This window comes from Macaca fascicularis, chromosome X (assembly GCF_037993035.2).
Source record: "Macaca fascicularis isolate 582-1 chromosome X, T2T-MFA8v1.1".
NCBI classification, from domain to species: Eukaryota; Metazoa; Chordata; class Mammalia; order Primates; family Cercopithecidae; genus Macaca; species Macaca fascicularis.
In genome coordinates, this window is record NC_088395.1 from 72,447,130 (window position 1) to 72,472,927 (window position 25,798).

Consider the following 25,798-nt stretch of genomic DNA (forward strand, 5'->3'; position numbering starts at 1 on the left):
ACATGCTGAACACTGTGCTAAGGGTTCACACAAATGCCAACTGATTTAATCCTCACAATATTTCAGTCATGGAAGTGTTATTATTCCTATTCTGCAGATGAGGAACCAGAGGCTCGAAAAAGTTAAGTGATTTGCCCAAGGTCACATAGCTCAGAAAAAGGCAGCCAAGATACAATCCTTAGTCTTTCTGACTCCAAACGCCATGCTTCTCACACTAGACCATGTTGACTTTAATGTGAAGGTCCCTGAGGTCCTCTCCTCTTTATAGCCACCCCAGGGCCATGTGTTAGTGATGGCCCATAGATGAGTAACCTGGAAATATTGGTTGAATGAATAAATGAAAAGATGTTCTAGTGACAGATTTTAACACGTGAAGGCCCCTTAAGGATATTCTGGTCTTATGGGTTTCAAATATGTTTTTAGTGTACTAGACATTTCTTACTGGTGCTCTGGACATACACACTGTCTGGGAAACCAGTCATAACCAGTGGCCAGGTTCCTCTGTCCCTTCACCCTTGCCCATTCCTATCTCCTTCCCTGCCTTACCTAGAACAAATCCACTTTCATCTTCCATAAGTAGTGGGTGTTTACTAAGATTCTGTTTAGGGAAAGTGTTCTGCTGCCAAAATTAATTTTGAGAAATCCAAATCTAGACCACCTTTTTCATGTTATAGGTGAAGAAACTGAGTGATAGAAAGGCAAAAAGACTTGTCCAGGGTCACTGTGTGCTCTTTAGTAGCATAACTAGAACATGAAGCCAGGATTCGTGAAACATTCTTCTTTTTTAACACAAGTTAATACAGTTTGTGTCCTAATGAAGAAACAATTATTTAGATTTAAACAATTATTTAGAATTGAAATATTAAAAATTATAACTCTAATTTTTGCCTTTACTATGTTCCAGTTATTGTGGTAAATAGTTAATATGTATAGCCTTATTTAAGTTCTTATAACAGCCTTATAAAATGGGTAATATTATTATCTCCATTTTAAAGAGGTGAAAACCGAGGTTTAAGGGGATTAAATTACTTTAATCATAGAATCAGGAAATGGCACAGTTGGGATTTCAGTTCAGAATATCTGATTTCAGTTTTCATGCTCTTAATAGTGATGCCATATTTCAAATGTCTATATTGGAAAAAAAAAGTCTATTATTTAGCTTGCTGCTTGTTTTGTAAATAAATTTTTATTGGAACAATGATATACCTTGCGAGCTACAAAGACAAATTTGTGTAGTTATGGCAAACAGAAACTGTATGTTCTGGAAATAAAATATTTAGTAACTAGCCCTTTACAGAAAAGGTTTGCCAACCTCTGGTCCGTAGACATCAACTTGAAAATGTTTTTCAAGTGACCTCCAGGAGAAGGAACCAGAAATATACCCTGGATTTGCAGAAGAGGTGGGTGCTGCTTGTATTGTCAGTGAAATTGGTGAATGAATAATACAAGCCTGGAAACCTGGCCTACCTGGCCTCCTGCAGTCTTCACTGTGTTGATTCAAGTCTATTATGACCTGTTCTTGTTGTCTTTCATGAGTCAGAGCAGAGGCCTTATCCCTTCCCCTCCCTGTCATAAATGCCTTAGAGCTTGGACTTGGATCTCAGCTTAATGAGTTTTGTCTCCACTTCCCCTTTCTTGCTTCAAGGTTCACATGTGTGCCAGGCCGATAATTCTAGGGGCTGCCGTGGCTTGGCTAAGCTTCCCTTGACCACTGAGCATTTCTAAGGGAGTTGAGGCTGGTGGCTCCTCCCTCCTTCCTACTGGTGCTTCCACGTGCCTTGGTCTGAGTTGCAGTCCATGGGGCAGTGCCTAAGTGTCTGAGCACACTTAACTTAAGAATCTCTAGTGGTTTATGACGCAGACTTTGCCCTACCAGCTCAGACTTCTGAATGTTCTCTTCCCTGGACCCTGCTCCAGACACTTTAAATTCACAAGAGGAAAATGTGCCCAGCCTGCCTGGAGAAAAGCATCTGCTCCTAGCCAAGATCTCCTCATCACAAAGTAAGAATATCAGGTGGTGGAACCTCCATCATACCTGTCCCCTTCCTATACCTGGGTCTGTTGGGTAGATGCAGTCATTTTTAGAGAGGCATAGTATTCTCAGACCTGTCGCCACAAATTGCTCCCCACTCATTCTTTTCCTATACTTTGTGTCTTTGAAACCTCTTCATCTTCTATGTTTAATATCTAGACTATACTTTCTTCATGGAATTCTAAATATGTAAATTTACAGGGCTAGGAGGGTCCATATCTAGTTTAAGACCCTCATTGTAGAAATAGAAAAAGGCCTAGAGAAGAGAAGGGAGTGGGCCAAATCCACAAAATCCACATAGCTGATTACTGCTAGAGCAAGTGGGACGAGAACCTTGGTCACTTGACTCAGGATGGTGACTTTTCACTGTTCTCTCTTTCCACCAGGAACAGTAATGACCTTTGACTTTAAACAAATCCAGACCTCAGTTTTACCCTGAATTTTTGGGAGAATGTTTAGGTTTTTTTTTTTTTTCTTTTTAGTATTTTCAATTCTTCCGTGTCTTAGTTTTTAGGGTGTTGATCGGTGTTAATCCAAGCTATCTTCTAGCTATATCTGGTTTCCTCAAGTGGAAAATGTTAAATATAGTTAATATAAAATTTCACTCTAGAATCTGTTAGAAATGACAGAGGCAAAGTTAATGTATATAAAAAAAATACCAAAAAATTCACCAGTGTCTGGTGGCCAGTAGACTTTCAATAATTGTGAAGTCCCTTCTACCCCCTCGAAAGGACTGTGTTTCTCCCCTAAGCAGCACAGTGTATGTGGTGGTTTCATGGTTAAAAGTTTAGACAGGCCCAGTAAATCTCTCTTCTCTTTTACTTCCTAAGTGTGTGACCTTGGACAAGCTACCTTCCCTCTCACAGCTGAATTTTCCTCAGTTGTAAAATAGAGAGAATTAGAGTATTCATCTCACAGGATAATTGTGAGACTTAAATAAGAGAATGCATGTAAAATGGTTAACATAGGACTTAGAATGTACAAAAAAAAAGTTCTTTGTTTTACTGCCAGTTTTATTTTTACTTATGACCAAGCAGCCATGACCTCAGAATAATAGTCAGGGCTGACAATTGTGCTTCAAAGCAAGAAGGGAAACAACTGGTGACATGGAGACTCTTTCCATTTCTACCTCATTTCTTAAACGGAGCTGTTAAAATCTACCCATGAGCTTTGGCTGGCCACACTGACAGTGTCCTCCTCTTAGCAAAGACCAATTAACAAGTTCTGAAAACAGAAGTACAACCCACCCCCTTGTAATTCCTCCTGAGATCCTAACCAGGATTTGTAAAACACCCGGATATGGGTAAAGAACCATCCCGGGTTTTGTATCAAACCAGGCCCCAGAGGAACAGGACATTCCAGTAGTTTTGTTTCTGGAAAAGAGGGCACCCAGCCCTTCCCCCTCCCTCATCCTCCCATCCCAGTAACCCCTGCCAAATTGAAATCCTGGACTTAATTTAGGAGAAAGGCCCTGTAACCAAGATACTGACTGAACATGGCTGGCGGACTCAGGCTGGAGTCTGCAGTGCAGCATTAATGGGCCGCTGACATGAATATGGAGTAGTTTTCTCTAGCAAAGGTAAGCTTTATTTTCTCTTTTCAAACCCTACTTCACCTGCCTTCCTGTGCAAAAACGTTTATTTAGTTGGGCTTAGGTGAGTCCTGGCAATTGAGAGAAAAAGTCCGTGGCCAAAAGTTGGAGTAGGTTTGGCTGGTGTGCAGGAAAGTTAAAGGAGACAATAGGCTCCTTTTGTTCCTCTCGCCCACGTAGCCAGGACCACACTGGCTTGTCTGTTTCAGGGCCAATCCTGGAGCCATACAGAGTAGTTCATTTTCCTGTCGAAACAGCTTGCTCATCTTCTGTCTCACAGGTTGAGGAATTTATTGAGGTGATGGATCTGAGGATTATATAAGTGGGAACTCAAATACTTAAAAATAACCATGTTTGGTTTCATATTTTGAGACCAGATTGGCACAGAGTAAGCCAATAAATGATAGCTGAACTAAGCTAAACATCTGAATTTGCGTAGTCTTAGTGTCTAAATAGCAAAAATCTTTTAGAAATCATTGGTTCAAATTCTTGCTATTTTTAACAACCGGCTCCCTGACTTTGAGCAAATGCCTGCACCTCTCTGGTCTCAGTTTTTTATATATCACATGAGGGTGATTGAAAAAGATAGTTTCTAAAGGTTTCATGCATGTGTGAATCTATAACACGTTCAGTTTTTCATTACTCAACATCTGTTATATGACAAGCAATCCTTTTGCTAGGGACTCAAATATCCATGGTTTTGTTTGGGCCTCAAGACAATCCTGTGAAATAAATATCATCCCATTTTTTGGATGAGATGACTAAGGCTAAAATAATTTATTGAAAGGTCACATAGCTATCACAGACAAGAGATGGGATTTGAATCAAGGTCTTTAACTTCAAATCGGTATGTTTTCTATCACAGAGTTAAGAAGGCAGAGGACCAAAAGGTGAATTTTGATGCAGGGTTTATTAGGAAGGCTGCTGAGAGATTGGAGACAGGGCCCCAAATTTGGCTCAGCATTCCTTTACTCAGTGGAGTAATCCTTTGTTTAGGATGAGCCTGTCTAGCCCAAAGTACTAAAACTGAGAAAGGGAGATGGAGGAAGAGAAAAGAGCATTGTCACAATAAAGGAACAGTTTGCAAATTCCAGGGAACACAGCAATGCAAATTGTTATGAATAATAGGGACCAGACCCAGGTAACATTGGGATGACAGGAATGTAAGGTAAAGCTAAGGGAGGCTTAACTTTATATTGGCTGATCTTCTCTCCAGGTTGGCGCAAGGTTTCATTATATCTTAACTAAACTATCCAAATAGCCTAGAAATTTCCTTTCTCTTATCCTTCCTTTGAGTGCCTCTTCCTTCTGGCTCCCTTTTTAATTAATTAATTATTATTATTATTATTTTTTTTTACTTTTTCCCAGGATTCTTTCTCAACTTACTTACTTCATTTCTCCTTTTATTTGTTCCTGTTCTTTTTCCTCATCAGTCTGGTTCTTTTTTTTTTTTTTTTTTTTAACCTGGAACTTTTTTTTTTTCTTTTTTTATTATACTTTAAGTTCTAGGGTACATGTGCATAACGTGCAGGTTTGTTACATATGTATACTTGTGCCATGTTGGTGTGCTGCACCCATCAACTCGTCAGCAACCATCAACTCGTCATTTACATCAGGTATAACTCCAAATGCAATCACTCCCCCCTCCCCCATCCCTGTGATAGGCCCCGGTGCGTGATGTTCCCCTTCCCGAGTCCAAGTGAACTCATTGTTCAGTTCCCACCTATGAGTGAGAACATGTGGTGTTTGGTTTTCTGTTCTTGCGATAGTTTGCTGAGAATGATGGTTTCCAGCTGCATCCATGTCCCTACAAAGGACACAAACTCATCCTTTTTGATGGCTGCATAGTATTCCATGGTGTATATGTGCCACATTTTCTTAACCCAATCTGTCACTGATGGACATTTGGGTTGATTCCGAGTCTTTGCTATTGTGAATAGTGCCGCAATAAACATACATGTGCATATGTCTTTATAACAGCATGATTTATAATCCTTTGGGTATATACCCAGTAATGGGATGGCTGGGTCATATGGTACTTCTAGTTCTAGATCCTTGAGGAATCGCCATACTGTTTTCCATAATGGTTGACCTAGTTACAATCCCACCAACAGTGTAAAAGTGTTCCTATTTCTCCACATCCTCTCTAGCACCTGTTGTTTCCTGACTTTTTAATGATTGCCATTCTAACTGGTGTGAGATGGTATCTCATTGTGGTTTTGATTTGCATTTCTCTGATGGCCAGTGATGAAGAGCATTTTTTCATGTGTCTGCTGGCTGTATGAATGTCCTCTTGTGAGAAATGTCTATTCATATCGTTTACCCACTTTTTGATGGGGTTGTTTGTTTTTTTCTTGTAAATTTGTTTGAGTTCTTTGTAGGTTCTGGATATTAGCCCTTTGTCTGATGAGTAGATTGCAAAAATTTTCTCCCATTCTGTAGGTTGCCTGCTCACTCTGATGGTAGTTTCTTTTGCTGTGCAGAAGCTCTTTAGTTTAAGGAGATCCCATTTGTCAATTTTGGCTTTTGTTGCCATTGCTTTTGGTGTTTTAGACATGAAGTCCTTGCCCATGCCTATGTCCTGAAAGGTATTACCTAGGTTTTCTTCTAGGGTTTTTATGGTATTAGGTCTAACATTTAAGTCTCTAATCCATCTTGAATTAATTTTCATATAAGGAGTAAGGAAAGGATCCAGTTTCAGCTTTCTATTTATGGCTAGTCAATTATCCCAGCACCATTTATTAAATAGGGAATCCTTTCCCCATTTCTTGTTTTTCTCATGTTTATCAAAGATCAGATGGCTGTAGATGTGTGGTATTATTTCTGAGGACTCTGTTCTGTTCCATTGGTCTATATGTCTATTTTGGTACCAGTACCATGCTGTTTTGGTTACTGTAGCCTTTCAGTATAGTTTGAAGTCAGGTAGTGTGATGCCTCCAGCTTTGTTCTTTTGACTTAGGATTGTCTTGCCAGTGCGGGCTCTTTTTTGCTTCCATATGAACTTTAAAGCAGTGTTTTCCAATTCTCTGAAGAAACTCATTGGTAGCTTGATGGGGATGGCATTGAATCTATAAATTACCTTGGGCAGTATGGCCATTTTCACGATAGTGATTCTTCCTATCCATGAGCATGGTATGTTCTTCCATTTGTTTGTGTCCTCTTTTATTTCACTGAGCAGTGGTTTGTAGTTCTCCTTGAAGAGGTCCTTTACATCCCTTGTAAGTTGGATTCCTAGGTATTTTATTCTCTTTGAAGCAATTGTGAATGGAAGTTCATTCATGATTTGGCTCTCTGTTTGTCTGTTACTGGTGTATAAGAATGCATGTGAGTTTTGCACATGGATTTTGTATCCTGAGACTTTGCTGAAGTTTCTTATCAGCTTAAGAAGATTTTGGGCTGAGATGATGGGGTTTTCCAAATATACAATCATGTCATTTGCAATCAGAGACAATTTGACTTCTTCTTTTCCTAACTGAATACCCTTGATTTCTTTCTCTTGCCTGATTGCCCTAGCCAGAACTTCCAACACTCTGTTGAATAGGAGTGGTGAGAGAGGGCATCCCTGTCTTGTGCCAGTTTTCAAAGGGAATTTTTCCAGTTTTTGCCCATTCAGTATGATATTGGCTGTGGGTTTGTCATAAATAGCGCTTATGATTTTGAGATACGTTCCATCAATACCGAATTTATTGAGAGTTTTTAGCATGAAGGGCTGTTGAATTTTATCAAAGGCTTTTAGTAGGCTCTGAAATTGAGGCAATAATTAATAGCCTACCAACCAAAAAAAGTCCAGGACCAGATGGATTCACAGCTGAATTCTACCAGAGGCACACGGAGGAGCTGGTACCATTCCTTCTGAAACTATTCCAATCAATAGAAAAAGAGGGAATCCTCCCTAACTAATTTTATGAGGCAAACATCATCCTGATACCAAAGCCTGGCAGAGATACAACAGAAAAAGAGAATTTTAGACCAATATCCCTGATGAACATCAATGCAAAAATCCTCAATAAAATACTGGCAAACCGGATCCAGCAGCACATCAAAAAGCCTATCCACCATGATCAAGTTGGCTTCATCCCTGGGATGCAAGGCTGGTTCAACATATGCAAATCAATAAATGTAATCCAGCACATAAACAGAACCAAAGACAAAAAACACATGATTATCTCAATAGATGCAGTCTGGTTCTTCTCTATCGGCTTAGCTGAGAAAAAAATAGCCTTGCCCAAGTGAAAAGCTTACACAGGGTTTTCACATCTTTCATATTATTTGACCTTTATTACAAACTAATGAGGGGCCCAAAGTAGAGACAATCCTCATTTAAGACAGGAGGAAACTGAGGCTCAGGAAGTTAGGGACTTGTTCAAGGTCATATAACCAATAAATGATGAATCCAGAGCTAGAACTGACTTTTTTCTTGTACCTGAACGCAGTCCACTTTACCATGAAATATCTAAGTGGTTATATTTTATTTTATTTTGTTTGTTTATTTATTTATTTATTTATTTATTTATTTATTGCGACCGTGTTTTGCTCTTGTTGCCCAGGCTGGAGTGCAATGGAGCGATTTCAGCTCACCACAACCTCCGCCTCCCGGGTTCAAGCGATTCTCCTGCCTCAGCCTCCCTAGTAGCTGGGATTACAAGCATGTGCCACCACGCCCGGCCAATTTTTTGTATTTTTAGTAGAGACGGGGTTTCTCCATGTTGGTCAGGCTGGTCTCGAACTCCCGACCTCAGAAGATCCGCCCACCTCGGTCTCCCAAAGTGCTGGGATTACAGGCATGAGCCACCACACCCGGCCTAATATCTAAGTGGTTACAAAGGATTTTATGGGTTTTCCATTTTTTCTGCTCTTATAGTATAAGATAAGTCCAAATTAAATAGCAATAACAATGACAAATTCAGATTTGAGGAGGAAAGAAAGGATGTCAATAATTAGAAGGAAGAAAAATACTTATCAGGTGCCTACTAAGTCCCAGATACTGCAAAAAGTTATCTTATTTAAATACAGGGTAAAACAGTACTTAAACCTAAGTTCGTCTGACTCAAAAGTTCTAGTTCTTTACATTATAGCATGTTGTTTCCAAGAAGAGAGTTCAGCTTGGGCTGTGTGTGGTTTCATACCTGTGTATATATTCCCGTATGCTTAGAATGTGTTACCATATATGGGAATTTATGAGTGTGCACATATTTGTTGCTATTCATAAAATGGAAAATATTTATGGCCCTGTCAAGTTTCATTCCCAAACGATTTCCTTACTTGCGATAGTAATAGCCACTAATACCTTTTGATCACTTACATATGCCCTTAAAGTACTTACAGATCTTAATTAATTTAATCCCCACAAAACTCTATGAGGTAGCTAATAGTATTAATACCATTTAAAAAATAAAGACATTGTGGTTAAATAAATGAAGAAGTTTCCCAAGTCTTACAGCTAGGAAAACTGGAGCCAAGATTCACTTAGGTAGCCTGATACCAAAGCCTGTGCCCTGGATGCAAAATCGAGTAAGTATTCCTTATCTCTCAAGATCTTGAGAATTATGTAAGATGGAAGATATGAAAAACACATTGTAATCTGGAAACTGCTAGAGATATGTTAGGTGGCACTTCCCCCCACTCCCCAGATTCTATTGTCTAAGCAATTTGGATCATAAGTCACCACTGTTGAATGCTTGTTCACTGTATGCTGAAGGCCTGTACTAGTCTCTTCTAGGAATATTTTCAGTTTTATCATGTGTTTCTCCAGTTGTGGAGCTCTTGCCTGGGACAGTTTTCTGTCTAGGTAAATGAGTTCAAGGCACAACTGCTTTGTTGACACCTCTCTGAGACAGAAGATTGAAAGGGTTCCATGTTGCATTCAGACTTGGAATGAACCAAGGACACTCCCTCCCTGTTGAGGATTCCAAGACATGACTATTTGTGTGACCATATATAGAGCTATATGTAGGATATATAGAGCTATATGTAGGTGTATATGAGTATGCTTGTGTTTCATCAGTGAATGTGAGTATTGGCAGCATGTGAAAGCTGGAAGGACTCTTTGAGAGCTCATTATATACCACATTTTTATGGTTCTGCACTTAGATTACCAAACTTCTGTGACTCCCTCAAAAAGTAAGAACTATATAGTCTAGCTTTATATAGTCAATTATTTTATAGATGGGAAAAATAAGGTGAAGAAACTTGCCTAAATTCACCCTGAACAAGTATTAGAACTTGAACCAGACCCAACTGATGGAAAAATGTATGCTTGTGTTTCTTTATGTCACTTTAACAATAGCTGTTATTGCCCATCTACTTGGCCTTCATCACCATGTCTGGTAATAGATACACAGCGACCTCTAAAAAATGACATTCTCTTTCAAGGAGTGTGTAGTCCAATCTGAGAAATGAAGACAGTTCACGAAGCAGGTCATGAGATGGAAAGGTAACAATAATACAGAGTCTGACTTAATCTAATTGGGTGCTAGTAAGTAGCCCTTCAGAGGATAGTGATATGGAGAGGCTAGAGGTGGCCTTCTGGAGCAGCAAGTATTCAAATTAACCCTTGGAGTAGGAAAATAGAAAGTATGATGCATGGGAGACTGTAGAGATGAATTAGCAAACTGTAGCCAGGAGGGAAAAGGAAGAGGAAGGCAACCAGTAGTTACTACTGCCTACTATATTCCAAACATGGATTATACTTGTCCCTTTCATGTAAGCTTTCTTATTTATTTCTCCAAGGCTGGTATTATTATACCCATTTTACAGATGAGAAAACCGGTTCTGAGTGGTTAAGAAATTCTCAAGGCTACACAGCTGGTCAGTAGGAGAGCCAGGTTTTGGAATAAAGAACCACAAAACAGATCCTCTCTTACATCAAGGGCTTTCTGCCAAATATAATATGGAATCTAGGGATTAACACTTGGGTCACTGCTGCATATGGAGAGGACTGGGAGTTTGTGAAGTAGTCTATAAGTTTGTTTCTTAAAAAGGGTAAATATCTGGGCATTTTCTATCCATATGTAAATCTGTGCATACATTTGATTCTCTATTTTTTATTAACAATGCCTATTTCATGTGCTTGGGTTGAAGATTTAGTGAAATAATTTATATAAAGCACTGGACATGGTGCTACTATGTAATAATCTCTCAGTGAATAGTAGCCATTATCATCATTATCATTAATACAATCTATTAGGTATATTTCTGCCTACAAGAGTATGTGTGTCTGTTTGTAAAATGATTGTAACTGCATGTAATTGCTTGTTTCAGAATGTATGTGTTTTTTTCACAAATATGGCTGTAGCTATGGGCATATGTATGTTCTCTGTGTATATACATGTGAGTGTGCAAGTATATTTTTGTGGAAGGTAATACAGCATGGTGATTATGCTGGAGCCACACTTCCTGAGCTCAAATCCCAACTCTACCGATTTTTATCTAGATGGCTTTGGGCAAACTACTTTACACCTCTGTTCTGCAGTTTCTCTGTTGTAATAAGGGGATAATAATGGTGTCTACTTCATAGGGTGGTTGTGAGGAATAAATGATTTAATCTGTGTAAAACACTTGGAGCAGGTGCACCATGCACATACAATAAATATAGCTTTATTATTATTATTATTATTGTCCTGAAGTTGACTAAGATTTTATGTAACAGAGTGATTTTATGTGTAAATGGAAGTGTGTGCATCTCTGCTTTTAGGTAAGACTACATGTACCTGTGTGTGCAAGTTTATGTATTTATGTAATGCTGTCCATGTTTCTGTGTTTGACTGTAACTGTGTATGGTATCACTGAGTGCTTCGTCCTAGTCCCAGGAAATCTAACGTCCTGACTTATGCATTGAAGTGAGAGGTTAGAATCTTGGGTCTGCTTCTGACTCAGGATTAGACCTATGAAATGAGTTTATGAATAGCCTTGGGAATCAGCAGACAACATTTCTTCTGAGAAGTTCAAAATACTTCCCTCACATACTATCATTTATTTTTGGTTCATTGTTAACTTTTGAAGTATAATACACATAAAGTGCACAAATCTTGTTTATAGCTCAATGTATCTTCATAAACTGAGAACGCTTTTTCAACCAGCATGTAGATCAAGAAACAGAGCATTACTTAGAAGCCCTTCTCTTCCCTTCCCAGTCACAGAATCCTACTCCAAGGCAAACATTATCCTTATTTCTACCAGTATAGATTATGTTGGCCTGATTTTGTACTTTATTTAAATGAAATCATACAATATGCACTATTTTGTGTCTATTTTTTTAAACATTACATTTGTCATAGTCATTCATATTGTTGTGTGTAGTTGCAGTTTGTTCATTATTATTGCTATAAAGAATTTCATTTTATGAATAAAATGCAATGTGTTCATTATAGTGTTCGTGAACATTTTGACTGTTTCTATTTTGGGTTTATGAATATTCTAGTAAATATTTTTTGGTAAATTCTCACTTGTTGTTAAGTACAATTTAGAGAGGATAGGAAGTGGCAACAATGAGTGTTCCCCTTTTGCCTATGGGAAAACAGAGGCAAAAGGAGAATTAGTGTTAGCGGCCCAATAAGGCTTCTGGTGCCTGTTACCTGATTCTTGGGAGAGAGAATATTCTTCCTGCTACACCTTTGAAAAAACAGGGACATGGATGCAGCTGGAAACCATCATTCTTAGCAAACTATCACAAGAACAGAAAACCAAACACCGCATGTTCTCACTCATAGGTGGGAATTGAACAATGAGATCACTTGGACTCGGGAAGGGGAACATCACACACCGGGGCCTATCATTCGGAGGGGGGAGGGGGAGGGGGGAGGGATTGCGTTGGGAGTTATACCTGATGTAAATGACCAGTTGATGGGTGCTGACGAGTTGATGGGTGCAGCACAGCAACATGGCACAAGTATACATATGTAACAAACCTGCACGTTATGCACATGTACCCTAGAACTTAAAGTATAATAATAAAAAATAAATAAATAAATAAATAAATAAATATAAAAAAAATAAAAATTAAAAAAAAAAAAAGAAAAAACTGGATCCAGATCTCTCTTCTGAAGGAACTAGTAATACCCGATTAGCAGCATGGGTGACTTTTTAACTATGCCCTTCAAAATCCAATCACTGAACACTTATTGAACCAGAAGGAATCAGGTAAGCTAAAGAAACTGGGCTAATTGGGTTTTGCTTTCTCAGTCACTAAATCTGGCTCATGCCTCTTCAGTTTTCTGGACACGTAGAAAGCCCTTTTGTTCTCTTTCTTCTACACCAGCAGTTTTTATTTGCCTGTTTCCCAGAGTAATGTGGGCCATGGAGTCAGGCCACCTCCTCTGGGCTCTGCTGTTCATGCAGTCCTTGTGGCCTCAACTGACTGATGGAGCCACTCGAGTCTACTACCTGGGCATCCAGGATGTGCAGTGGAACTATGCTCCCAAGGGAAGAAATGTCATCACGAACCAGCCTCTGGACAGTGACATGTAGGTTTAATTTCTTGTGGTATTTGTGGGGAAGTTGTGGGAGCACCCTTGAGGTCAGGAAGTAGCCTCTTGTGACCCCTTTCCCTGGATGTGGTAGCCTCCAATTCCTGATCACTCCGAGCTGTGCATACTTAATGGCATATTTCCTGGGAAGAAGGCTAGTTGACTCAGAAGCCAGTATTTCATCTGGAGTTTGCCATAACATTTTTAGAGTCTTAAAGAGAATTCCATATTTGTTGTTTTCTAATCTGAAACCCACAATGTTTACTTATTTAATAACAGCTGTTTGATTTTAAAAAAGAATAATGAAATATATACAGTGTTTATAAGATGTATGTGTGGGAGCTATGCTTCTATAGTTTGGTGAAGCTACTGTATATTTATTTCAGATATGTGAAAATGTAAAAAAAGAAAGTAAACCTTAGAATCAAGGAATTAATGGTAATAGCTCTCACTTATGTAATACTCTGTGATACAGACCATACTAGAAATTTACATTCTTTGTCTCAACTCTCACAAAAACTCTAGAAGGTAAGTATGTGTGTAGTTATTTTATAGATGAGAAAACTGAGGCTCAGGGAGGGCAAGTGACTTATCCAAGTCCTATAACTAGTAAATGAAAGAGATAGGATTTGAACCTGGATAATGTGAATGTAAACTAATGCTCTTCTCACCACTCTGTCCCTCATAGATCCCATAGGATTCACCTTTCCTGATCTTAGAAAATAGCAAGTGCTCCACAAGTATCTGTTAAAGAATAAATGAATGTACGAAAAAAATCTTTTGTGACCGTGACTCATTTTTTCTCTCCAAAGCTTTGGAGTTTTCCAAAGTTGATTGTAACATCTCTGAGTTCTCTGAGAAGAATTAGAGTATAGTAGGAATAACAATTCTGTCTTTTTTGACACAAAGTATTCATCTAGTTTCAGAGTCAGAGTCCTTGTATTAATTTTTTTGAGGGAATAAATTCATTATCTTCCATCCCTAGTACTTTGAAGTAATAGTCCATATTTATTGAGCTTTTACTATTTGCCACTGTCCTAAGCTCTTCGTGTATTTGAATGTCTTTTAGTCACCAATAAAAGCTCTCTTAGTTAGGAACTATGATTATTTTGATTTTACAGATGGGCAAATTGTGTACGGAGTAGTTAAATAACTTGTTCAACATCCCACTAATTTGGAAGTGACAGAGTAAGCAATCAGTCCAAGTGGCTTGGCTCCAAAGTTTGGAGTTATAACCACTATGCCCTAAAGTCTCCCATATGTCTCAGAATGATGTTAAGTCAGGCTACGTCGACGAGAAGTCGATCACTTAAAGAGTCAGTCCACAGTTGGTTGTCTCTTTGTTACTATATATTGTGTCAAACTATGTGAAATTGCCTTTTATGTGGGTTTAAAGTGGTCAAATATCAGCAATTTCATATGCTGATATTTGAAATTTTTAACAGTTAAATCTAAAACTTTAGTGTTTTGATCAGTACAATCCTGTTTCCTCTTATTTTGTCCTAAACAAAGATATTCACTTTTTGGCCAGTCTCCTCTGGAAAAGGAGCCTTCCAAGGCTTGAAGATGGGGGGCAAAATTATGACTCTCTTTCTTCTTTCCTAGAGTGGCTTCCAGCTTCTTAAAGTCTGACAAGAACCGGATAGGGGGAATCTACAAGAAGACCATCTATAAGGAATACAAGGATGACTCATACACAGATGAAGTGGCCCAGCCTGCCTGGTTGGGCTTCCTGGGGCCAGTGTTGCAGGCTGAAGTGGGGGATGTCATTCTTATCCACCTGAAGAATTTTGCCACTCGTCCCTATACCATCCACCCTCATGGTGTCTTCTACGAGAAGGACTCTGAAGGTAAACCATTTTGCCGTTTCTTTCCCCCATGCCCAACAAATATCACTTTTCCTTTACTGCCATTTAAAGGAGAAGAGTTGGCAGTGAAGATTGTCTTTTCTTCCTATTTATCTGAGGTTGCAAAGACTCTCCTCAGAGTAAACAAGGGTGGGCACTGGTATCAGCTCTGCCATTCATATATTGTGTGACTTGGACAAGTCATTGTCTCTCTCTAGGTCTCAGATTCCTTCTCAGAAATGTGAAGACACAGTCTACCTCTTAACACAAGGAACTATTTGAATGGCATTTCCATAGAATATTTGAATATTCTATGAAAAGAAAAGAGAATGCTATAAATGTGAAGGATTGTCATCCTAGTGTCACAGTCTTCTGAAAGTTCCATTTCGTTTTTCCCTAAAGGGGAGTTCAGCTTATTTATCTCTACTTCCCTTATTCCTGGCCCAGTGATTTATAATACTGACAACAGTGAGTGAGAGGAATAGAAAGGGAAGTCAGAAGACTCTGGCTGGGCCACTGAATCCCTGTATGATCCTGGACAAGTTGCTTTTCCTTAGTTTTCTCTTCCATACAATGGAGAAGCGAACCAACTATTCATTAAGTTGACTGTAGACCGAAATTATGTGATTGCCTGCTTTTTTTTTTTTTTTTTTTAAGTGAGTGCTTGAAGGGAGGGAATCATGTCTTCTTCCTTGCTTCTATGCCACCAGCTTTATGCTATGGCATTACCAGATCAGGCCGAGCTGTACTTTTCCTAGCCATAGAACTTTTCAAGTGGCTACAATCTTTCCACCCATTGTTAATGTGAGGACTGGATTTTTTAGGTTAAATGTTACCTAAATCTGTGCTCTCCTTAGGTTGTGAGGAACACTATGCAAGTCATTAGAATGCTACATTTTATAAGACCGGACCTAGGGTTCTACATGTCAGCTGTGTCTTAATTTATGTATTTGCCACGGTCCCTCACTTATTCTGGGCCTGGGCATGTGCAATTTCATTTCTAGGTTCCCTATATCCAGATGGCTCCTCTGGGCCACTGAAAGCCGATGACTCTGTTCCCCCGGGGGGCAGCCATATCTACAACTGGACCATTCCAGAAAGCCATGCACCCACCGATGCTGACCCAGTGTGCCTCACCTGGATCTACCATTCTCATGTAGATGCTCCACGAGACATTGCAACTGGCCTAATTGGGCCTCTCATCACCTGTAAAAGAGGTACAGGTCCCAAGGATAAGCTATGAGGTGCAGTTTGGGACATCTAGGGGTAGCAGTGATATGGTTGAACCACCTACATATTGGGCAGCAGCTTGAGGAGTGCTAATTCAGCACTCTTGTTTATTAGCAAGGAAAATCTCTGCTAAACTCACTTTCCACTATTTTTTTTTTTTCAATTTCATTACTTTTTTCTTTGTTTGTGGGTTAGGAACAATTTTTTTTTTCAATAGGTTATTGTGGTGCAGGTGGTATTTGGTTACATGAATAAGTTCTTTAGCGGTGATTTGTGAGATTTTGGTGCACCTATCTCCTGAGCACTACACACTACACCCTATTTGTAGCCTTTTATCCCTCGCCCACCTCCCAGCCTTTTCCCCAAATCCCCAAAGTCCATTGTATCATTCTTATTCTTTTGCACCCTCATACCTTAACTCCCACATGTCAGTGAGAACATACAATGTTTAGTTTTCCATTCCTGAGTTACTTCACCTACAATAATAGTCTTCAATCTCATCCAGGTCACTGCAAATGCCATTAATTCATTCCTTTTTATGGCTGAGTTAGTCCATCGTGTATATCTATCTATCTATCTATCTATCTATCTATCTATCTATCTATCTATCTATCTATCTCACAGTTTCTTTATTCACTTGTTGATTGATGGGTATTTGAGTTCGTTCCATGATTGATTTTGCAATTGTGAATTGTGCCACTATAAACATGCATGTGCAAATATCTTTTTTGTATAATGACTTCTTTTCCTCTGGGTAGATACCCAGTAGTGGGATTGCTGGATCAAATGGTAATTCTACTTTTAGTTCATTAAGCAATCTCCACACTGTTTTCCATGTGGCTCTACTAGTTTACATTTCCACCAGCAGTGTGGAAGTAACTGTTCCCTGTTCACCACATCCAAGCCAACATCTACTGTTTTTTGATTTTTTGATTTTGGTCTTTCTTGCAAGAGTAAGGTGGTAGTGCACTGTGGTTTTGACTTGCATTTCGCTAATCATTAGTGATGTTGAGGATTTTTTCATGTTTGTTGGCCATTTGTATATCTTGTTGTGAGAATTGTCTATTCCTGTTCTTAGCCCACTTTTTGATGAGATTGTTCGTTTGTTTTTTTCTTGTTGATTTGTTGGAGTTCACTGTAGATTCTGGATATTAGTCCTTTGTCAGACGTATGGATTGTGAAGATTTTTTCCCACTCTGTGGGTTGTCTGTTTACTCTGCTGACTGTTCCTGTTAGCGTGCAAAAACTCTTTAGTTTAATTAAGTCCCAACTATTTTTCTTTGTTTTTATTGCATTTGCCTTTGGGTTCTTACTCATGAAATCCTTGCCTAAGCCAATGTCTAGAAGGATTTATCTAATGTTTTCTTCTAGAATTTTTATAGTTTTAGGTTTTATATTTAAGTCCTTAATTCATCTTGATTTGATTTTTGTATAAGGTGAGAGATAAGGATCCAGTTTCTTTCTCTTACATGTGCTAGCCAATTATCTCAGTACCATTTGTTGAAAAGGGTGTCTTTACTCTACTTTATGTTTTTGTTTGCTCTGTCAAAGATCAGTTGGCTGTAAGTATTTGGGTTTATTTCTGAGTTCTCTATTCTGTTCCATTGGTCCAAGTGCCTATTTTTATACCAGTACCATGCTGTTTTGGTGAAATGGCCTTATAGTATAGTTTGAAATCAGGTAGTGTGATGCCTCCAGATTTGTTCTTTTTGCTTAGTATTGCTTTGGCTATGCGGACACTTTTTTGGTTCTGTATGAATTTTAGAATTGTTTTTCTAATTCTGTGAAGAATGATGGTGGTATTTTAATGGGAATTGCATTGGATTTGTAGATCGCTTTTGGCAGTGTGGTTATTTTCACAATATTGATCCTAACCAACCATGAGCAGGGATGTGTTTCCATTTGTCTGCGTCATCTATGATTTCTTTCGGCAGTGTTTTGTAGTTCTCCTTGTAGAGGTCTTTCACCTCCTCAGTTAGGTATAGTCCTAAGTATTTATTTATTTATTTGTTTGTTTTTTTGTTTGTTTTTGCAGCTGTTGTAAAAGGGGTTGAGTTCTTGATTTGATTCTCTGCTTGGTCACTGGTAGTGTATAGAAGAGCTACAGATTTGTGTATATTTATCTTATATCCAGAAACTTTGCTGAATTCTTTTATCAGTTCTAGCAGCCTCTGGAGGAGTCCAATTTAGGGTTTTCAAGGTAAACTATCATATCATCAGCAAACAGTGACAGTTTGACTTCCTCTTTACAGATTTGGATGCCCTTTATTTCTTTCTCTTGTCTGATTTCTCTGGCTAGGACTTCCAGTACTAAGTTGAAGAGGAGTGGTGAGAGTGGGTATCCTTGTCTTATTCCAGGTCTCAAAGGGAATGCTTTCAAGTTTTCCACATTCAGTATAATATTGGCTGTGGGTTTGTCATATATAGCTTTTATTATATTGGAGTTTGTCCCTTGTATACCAATTTTGCTGAGAGTTTTAATCATAAAGGAATGTTGGATTTTGTCGAATGCATTTTCTGCATCTATTGTGAGGATCATGTGATTTTTAAAAAATTCTGTTCACGTGGTGCATGTTCTCACTCATAGGTGGGAACTGAATAATGAGATCACTTGGACTCGGGAAGGGGAACATCACACACCGGGGCCTATCATGGGGAGGGGGGAGGGGGGAGGGATTGCATTGGGAGTTATACCTGATGTAAATGATGAGTTGATGGGTGCTGACGAGTTGATGGGTGCAGCACACCAATATGGCACAATTATACATGTGTAACTAACCTGCACGTTATGCACATGTACCCTAGAACTTAAAGTATAATAATAATAATAATAATAATAATATTCTGTTCACGTGGTGCATCACATATATTGACTTGCATATGTTAAACCATTCTTGCATCCCTTTCATACCCATCAAGTTAGTATGAAACCCACTTGATCACAGTGGATTATCTTTTTGATATGTTGTTGGATTCCATTAGCTAGTATTTTGCTAAGAATTTTAGGACCTATGTTCATCAGAGATATCGGTCCTAGTTTTCTTTTCTGGTTATGTTCTTTCCTGGTTTTGGTATTACGGTGTTGCTGGCTTCATAGAATCAATTAAGGAGAGTTTCTTCTTTCTCTCTCTTGTGAAATAGTGTCAAAAGGATTGGTACCAATTCTTCTTTGAATGTCTGGTAGAATTCCACTGTGAATCCATCTAGTCCTGGAGTTTTTTGGTTGGTAATTTTTTAACTGCCATTTTAATCTTGCTGCTTGTTACTGGTGTATTCAGGGTATCAAATTCTTCCTGGTTTAATCTAGAAGAATTGTATTTTTACAGGAATTTATCCATCTCTTTTGAGTTTCTAGTTTACGTGCATAAAGGTGTTCATAGTAGCTTTGAATCTTTTGTATTTCTGTGGTGTCAGTTGTAATATCTCCCCTTTCATTTCTTAATGAGATCATTTGGATTTTCTCTCTTCTTTTCTTGGTTAGTCTTGCTAGTGGTATATCAATTTTATTTATTTTTTTCAAAGAACCAGCTTTTCGTTTCATTTATCTTTTGTATTTTTTTTTTGTTTCAATTTCCTTTAGTTCTTCTCTGATCTTGGTTATTTCCTTTCATCTCTAGTGTTTGGGTTTGGTTTGTTCTTGTTTCTCTAGTTCCTTGAGGTGTGACCTTAGAACGTCAGTTTGCACTCTTTCAATCTTTTTGATGTAGGCGTTTAGAGCTATGAAATTCCCTCTTAGCATCACTCTTGCTGTATCACAGAGGCTTTTATACGTTGTGTTATTATTGTCAGTCAGATCGAAGAATTTTTAAATTTCCATCTTGATTTCATTTTTTGCCCAATGCTCATTCAGGAGCAGATTAATTTCCATTTATTTCCATGGTTTTGAAGGTTCTTTCAGAGTTGATTTCCAGTTTTATTCTACAGTGATCCGAGAGAGTGCTTGATATAATTTCAATTTTCTTAAATTTATTGAGGCTTGTTTTATTGGCTATCCTATTATCTATCTTGGAGAAAGTTCCATGTGCGGTTGAATAGAATGTGTAATCTGCGTTTGTTGGATGAAATATTCTGTATATATCTGTTAAGACTATTTGTTCCAAAGTATAGTTTAAGTCTGTTGTTTCTTTGTTGACTTTCTGCCTTGGTGACCTGTCTAGTGCTGTCAGTGGAGTATTGAAGTCTCCCGCTATTATTGTGTTGCTGTGTATGGCATTTCTTAGGTCTATTAGTAACTGCTTTATAAATTTGGGACCTCCAGTGTTAGGTGCATATATGTTTAGGATTGTAATATTTTCCTCATGGACAAGGCCTTTTACCATTATATAATGTCCCTCTTTGTCCCTTTTAACTGTTGTTGCTTTCATGTTTGTTTTGTCTGATATGAGAATAGCTTCTCCTACTCACTTTTGGTTTCCTTTTGCATGAAATACCTTTTTCCACCCCTTGACTTTAAGTTTATGTGAGTCCTTATGTGTTAGGTGAGTCTCCTGAAGCAGGAGATGGTTGGTGATTTCTTATCCGTTTTGCATTTTTGTATTTTTTAAGTGGGGCATATAGGGCATTTACATTCAATGTTAGTATTGAGATATGAGGTACCATTGCATTCATCATGCTATTTGTTGCCTGTGTACCTTGGGGTTTTTTTTTGTTTTGTTTTGTTTTGTTTTTGCTTTTTAAATTTTATTTTTGTTTCATAGGTCCTGTGTGATTGATTTATGTTTTCAAGAGTTTCCATTTTTATGTATTTTCTGGATTTGTTTAAATATTTAGAACTCATTTTAGCAGTTCTTGTAGTGGTGGTTTGGTAGTGGCAAATTCTCTCAGCATATGTTTGTCTGAAAAAGACTGTACCTTTCCTTCATATATGATGCTGAGTTTTGCTTGATACAAAATTCTTGGCTGGTAATTGTTTTGTTTGAGGAAGCTGAAGATAGAGCCACAATCCCTTCTAGCCTGTAGGGTTTCTGCTGAGAAATATGCTGTTTATCTGATAGGTTTTCCTTTATAGGTGACCTGGTGTTTTTGTCTCACAGCTCTTAAGATTCTTTCCTTCTTTGTCTTAACTTTATATAGCCTGATGACAATGTGCCTAGGGGATAATGTTTTTGTGATGAATTTCCCAGGTATTCTTTGTGCTTCTTGTATTTGGATGTCTAGGTCTCTAGCAAGGCCAGCGAAGTTTTCCCCTATTACTCCTCCAAATATGTTTCCCAAACTTTTAGAATTCCCTTCTTCCTCGAGAATAGCAATTATTCTTAGGTTTGGTCATTTAACATAATCCCAGACTTCTTGGAGGCTTTGTTCATGTTTTCTTATTCTTTTTTCTTTGTCTTTGTTGGATTGGGTTAATTTGAAGACCTTGTCATCAGCCTTCGAATTTTTTTCTTCTACTTGTTCAATTCTATTGCTGAGACTTTCCAAAGGATTTCGCATTTCTATAAGTGTGTCCAATGTTTCCTGAAGTTTTGATTGTTTTTTCTTTATGCTATCTATTTCCTTGAATATTTCTCCCTTCACTTCTTATTTTTGTAGTTGTTGTTTTTTCTTTATTTCCTTTCATTAGGCTTCACCTTTCTCTGGTGCCTCCCTGATTAGCTTAATAGCTCACCTCCTGAATTCTTTTTCAGGTAAGTCAGGGATTTTTTTTTTTTTTTTTTTTTTTTTTTTAATCTTGGTTTGGATCCATTGCTGGTGAGCTAGCGTGATTTTTTGGGGGTGTTAAAGAACCTTGTTTTGTCATATTACCTGAGTTGGGTTTCTGGTTCCTTCTCATTTGGGTGAGCTCTGTCAGAGGGAAGGTCTAAGGCTCAAGGCTGTTCTTCAGGTTCTTTTGTCTCAAAGGGTGTTCCCTTGATCTCTCCCTTCTTTTTTATGGATGCGGCTTCCTGTGAGCTGAGCTCCAGTGATTGTTGTCTCTCTTTTGGGTCTAGCCACCCAGCAAGTCTACCTGACTCTGGACTGATACTGGAGGTTGTCTGCACAGAGTCCTGTGATGTGAACTGTGTATGGGTCTCTCTGCTGTGAATACCAGCGCAGTATTTGAGGTGTCTCCCGAGTCCTGCAGGAGCAGTCCATTTCCTTCAGAGGGTCTGTGGGTCCTCTTGGGATTCCTGGTGTGTTCATGCAGGGTGCTGGAGCTAAAATTCATGATGCAAGCCTCCACATGCTGCTCTGTCCGTTCAAGTCTGAGCTGCAATCTAGTCCTGACTCTTGTCCACCATGATGATCGTAGGAACCTTTTTAAAAATTATTGTTATTAAAAACAACAAAACACCGAACTTTTCTCCTTTTTATTTTTTGTTGTTTCACTTTTAAATCTCAAATTAGTCATTATAGGAGTCAAGTCACATTGAAATCAGATATGTGGTAAGAGTTTAGATATGGATAAGACTGAAAGTGTGGTCATCAGGGTTTGGGAGGATTTTGCTGGTAATAGGACATGCTCCAGGAAGAGTCAGACTTGACGACCAGAGGGTGGCAGGAATGTGGGCAGGTTTAGGCCCTGGGTTGAAGACATAGGCAGGGATGGTGGGAGGGAATTATTGTAGATTCTATGTGTCTTAACATCAAGTTCTAGGTTCAACTGAATTGGTGGTTTTAAATGGGGAGTTCGGAAATAGAAATTAACCCAAGAAGGTTATATCTGCTTTTCTGTTGCTTACAGATTCTTAAGGCCCCTCTCTTTCTATTCCTTTCTTATGAGTACCCCTTTCAGCTTACTATTGCTAAGGAAAGGATTTTCTCAAGGGAAACTTTCTTACTTGCTCTAGGAGCCCTGGATGGGAACTCCCCTCCTCAACGGCGGGATGTAGACCATGATTTCTTCCTGCTCTTCAGTGTTGTAGATGAGAACCTCAGTTGGCATCTCGATGAGAACATTGCCACTTACTGCTCAGATCCTGCTTCAGTGGACAAAGAAGATGAAACATTTCAGGAGAGCAATAAGATGCATGGTGAGTTGGGAAAAGGTGGCCACATTGTGACAGGGAACATTGTTGGAGGGTATCCACTGGGCCTAGTATTTGGTGGATGCTTTCACATACATAATCCTTTTTAGTCATCACAAGGACAAGGAGTAGTAGATGGCTCTTCCCTGTTTTACATGTGAGGACACCAAGGCTCCTAAGATTATGCAGCAGATAAATGGCACAGCTAAAATTCCAACCCTGATCTCTCTGACTACATAGATTGTGCTCTTGCCCTTAGGCTATTCTGCCTCATAATGTAGAATAGCACATAGGCTGATGACGGCCTGTGGAATAGCACACAGCCTAAAGTTATATAGTATATACTCAATTACTTTGCTGTGGGTTTCCCACTGATACAATTAATTAATATTGATTTGTTTTAAAAAGGAAGAAGTTAGCAAAATTATCCACTTTGAGGAGAAAAATGGTTGCTTTCAAGCTACCTTGTTTATATCTCCCATCCTACTCTGTGCTTATGTCTATAAGGGCATTGACCATATTAATTAAATTAAAAAAGAAACTAAAGGCACAGAAGATCTGAGGCATGAATGGTGAACTGATTTTAGGAATATAAACAAGTCGATTTTGTTTTTATTTCATTAAGGAAGTCATTTACTGGCCACTGGTGACAGGGGTGGGCTAAAAACCATACAGCCCCAAAATGAGGCGGAAATTCAGAAGGAAGATGTAAAGGATGGCTTGGACAGCTCAACTTTCTCTTGAATTTTATACCAATTGATTATAATAGCCATGTTAATTAGTCAGCCAGTTTGACAATTGTCCTGTTGAAATTTTTAGAATGAAACCACCCTGAAATAATAGCCTGCAAAATAACTAAATTCCTTAGAGTGCTTCTTCACATTTCTAGTTTGGAATATTGGCTTTAAGAATTTATTAGCTCTATGGCATTGGGAAAGAAGTAACTTCACCTCTCTAAGCCTTGTTTTTTTTCTCTCTCTCTCTCTCTCTTTTTTTAATGAGACTAATGATATCTGCCTATTTCTCAGGGATGTTTTTGAGATTTAAAGAAGATATGGTCAACACAGTGTGCTATTTATAACCTCATTTAAATGTCATCTATTACTGTCAAATGGTAAGGCTTCTTCCATTCGGGTGTCCTTTCCTAATCTTGATATTTTCCTTCGATTTTCTTTTGCAGCAATCAATGGCTTTGTTTTTGGGAATTTACCAGAGCTGAACATGTGTGCACAGAGACGTGTGGCCTGGCACTTGTTTGGCATGGGCAATGAAGTTGATGTCCACACAGCATTTTTCCATGGACAGATGCTGACTACCCGTGGACACCACACTGATGTGGCTCAGATCTTTCCAGCCACCTTTGTGACTGCCGAGATGGTGCCCTGGGAACCTGGTACCTGGTTAGTTAGCTGTCAAGTGAACAGTCACTTTCGAGGTGAGATCCAAGATTTCTGACCCTTGGGTTGTAAGACAGAGGTACGATAATGGTCAAAGGAGGCTGGGTTTCTGGCCTGAAGCCATAGATAAGTCTTCCAGTTGAGGCATCTTGGGATAAAGGATAGCACACTAGATTAGAAGTCAGGGGACCCAGGTTTTTTCCTGAATCTGCTGTGAAACTTGCTGGGTAACTTTGGGCACATCTCTCTGTGTTTAATCTTCCCCACCTTGAACATAAGATAGCTTGGGGATGAATAGGTAGACTTTTAATCAGCGTTTTGTTATTTGCTTAGAATTCTAAACAATTAATGCCTGGAGACATTTTCAACATATTGAACAGGGAGTGAAGGAGAGATTAATTAAAAGACAGTAACATTTCTGTAGGAGATCATGGTGTATTGTGGGTACATAGTTACACTCTGGTTGGAACTCAATAGCAATAGGAGTGGAAGGTTTCATTTTCAAAGGGAGAAACATTAAAGTAATGTCATTGCAGAGCAACGTATTGAGGAACATCAGATGCGTCAGAGGAGAGGAAGAGCATATGAGGCAATGGAAAGAATAGTAGATAAGTGATTAGGTTTGAATTGTAGTCTCAGGTTTGTGAAAAACTTTATATGACTTTAGACAGGTGCCTTTCCATATCTAGGTCACATTTGCCACATCCGTAAAATGGGAAAGTTTGTCTAAATAGCCTCTTAAATCCTATTCAGCTTTCATTTTCTAGAATTATTTGATTTATGGTAAATTAGAATGGGTGTCACAAAAATGACATGCGAGTTCTTGAAGTGGATTTGAGTAGGTTAGGAGTCGTAGACTAATAGGATAATAAATCTTAGGTGTTAGGTTTGACACAATAGGGGCCAGTTACATGTGCTCCATTATCCAGGGTATGTCTTAGCCCCAAAGCTTCTTAGGTAAGAGACTATAAATATGAATTGGGGTTAGAGAGGCAGCATGATAGTGGAATAAGCATGGACCTTAGAGACAGACATGCCTGGATTCAAATCCTGGTTCTATCACTTGTTTAGCCACCTTTGATAAATCATGTCACTTTTCTGAGCCTCTTAATAGCAGTAGTGATGTATAAAATTGTAATGAGGTTTTAGAGTAAAAATGTGATTTTGAGTCTTAGAGAATAGGGGGATGATGTAACCAAGATAGTAGATATAAGAAAATAAAATGAACACTTAAGATCTGTAGTTGAAAGATGGGAATTTAAGTCTCAACTCTACCTCTGACTAGCTGTG

The 25,798-nt window shown here is 38.6% G+C and overlaps 1 protein-coding gene across 16 annotated transcripts in view; it reads left to right on the forward strand.

Moving 5' to 3' along the window:
• Positions 1-3,513: 3,513 nt before the first annotated feature.
• HEPH (hephaestin) overlaps positions 3,514-25,798 on the forward strand; it is a 92,787-nt gene continuing 70,502 nt past the window's right edge. For 8 of the 16 annotated variants that reach the window (XM_015444145.3, XM_065538598.1, XM_065538599.1 and 5 more), the window contains exons 1-6: positions 3,514-3,611; positions 12,905-13,084; positions 14,693-14,937; positions 15,939-16,151; positions 22,935-23,117; positions 24,292-24,546. In XM_015444145.3, coding sequence (XP_015299631.1) covers positions 12,909-13,084; positions 14,693-14,937; positions 15,939-16,151; positions 22,935-23,117; positions 24,292-24,546 — 1,072 coding nt within the window. In that variant the 5' untranslated portion in view covers positions 3,514-3,611; positions 12,905-12,908. Of the gene's footprint in view, positions 3,612-12,879; positions 13,085-14,692; positions 14,938-15,938; positions 16,152-22,934; positions 23,118-24,291; positions 24,547-25,798 lie in introns of all 16 variants that reach the window. The other 8 variants (XM_015444147.3, XM_074029220.1, XM_074029222.1 and 5 more) reach the window with 2 other exon arrangements.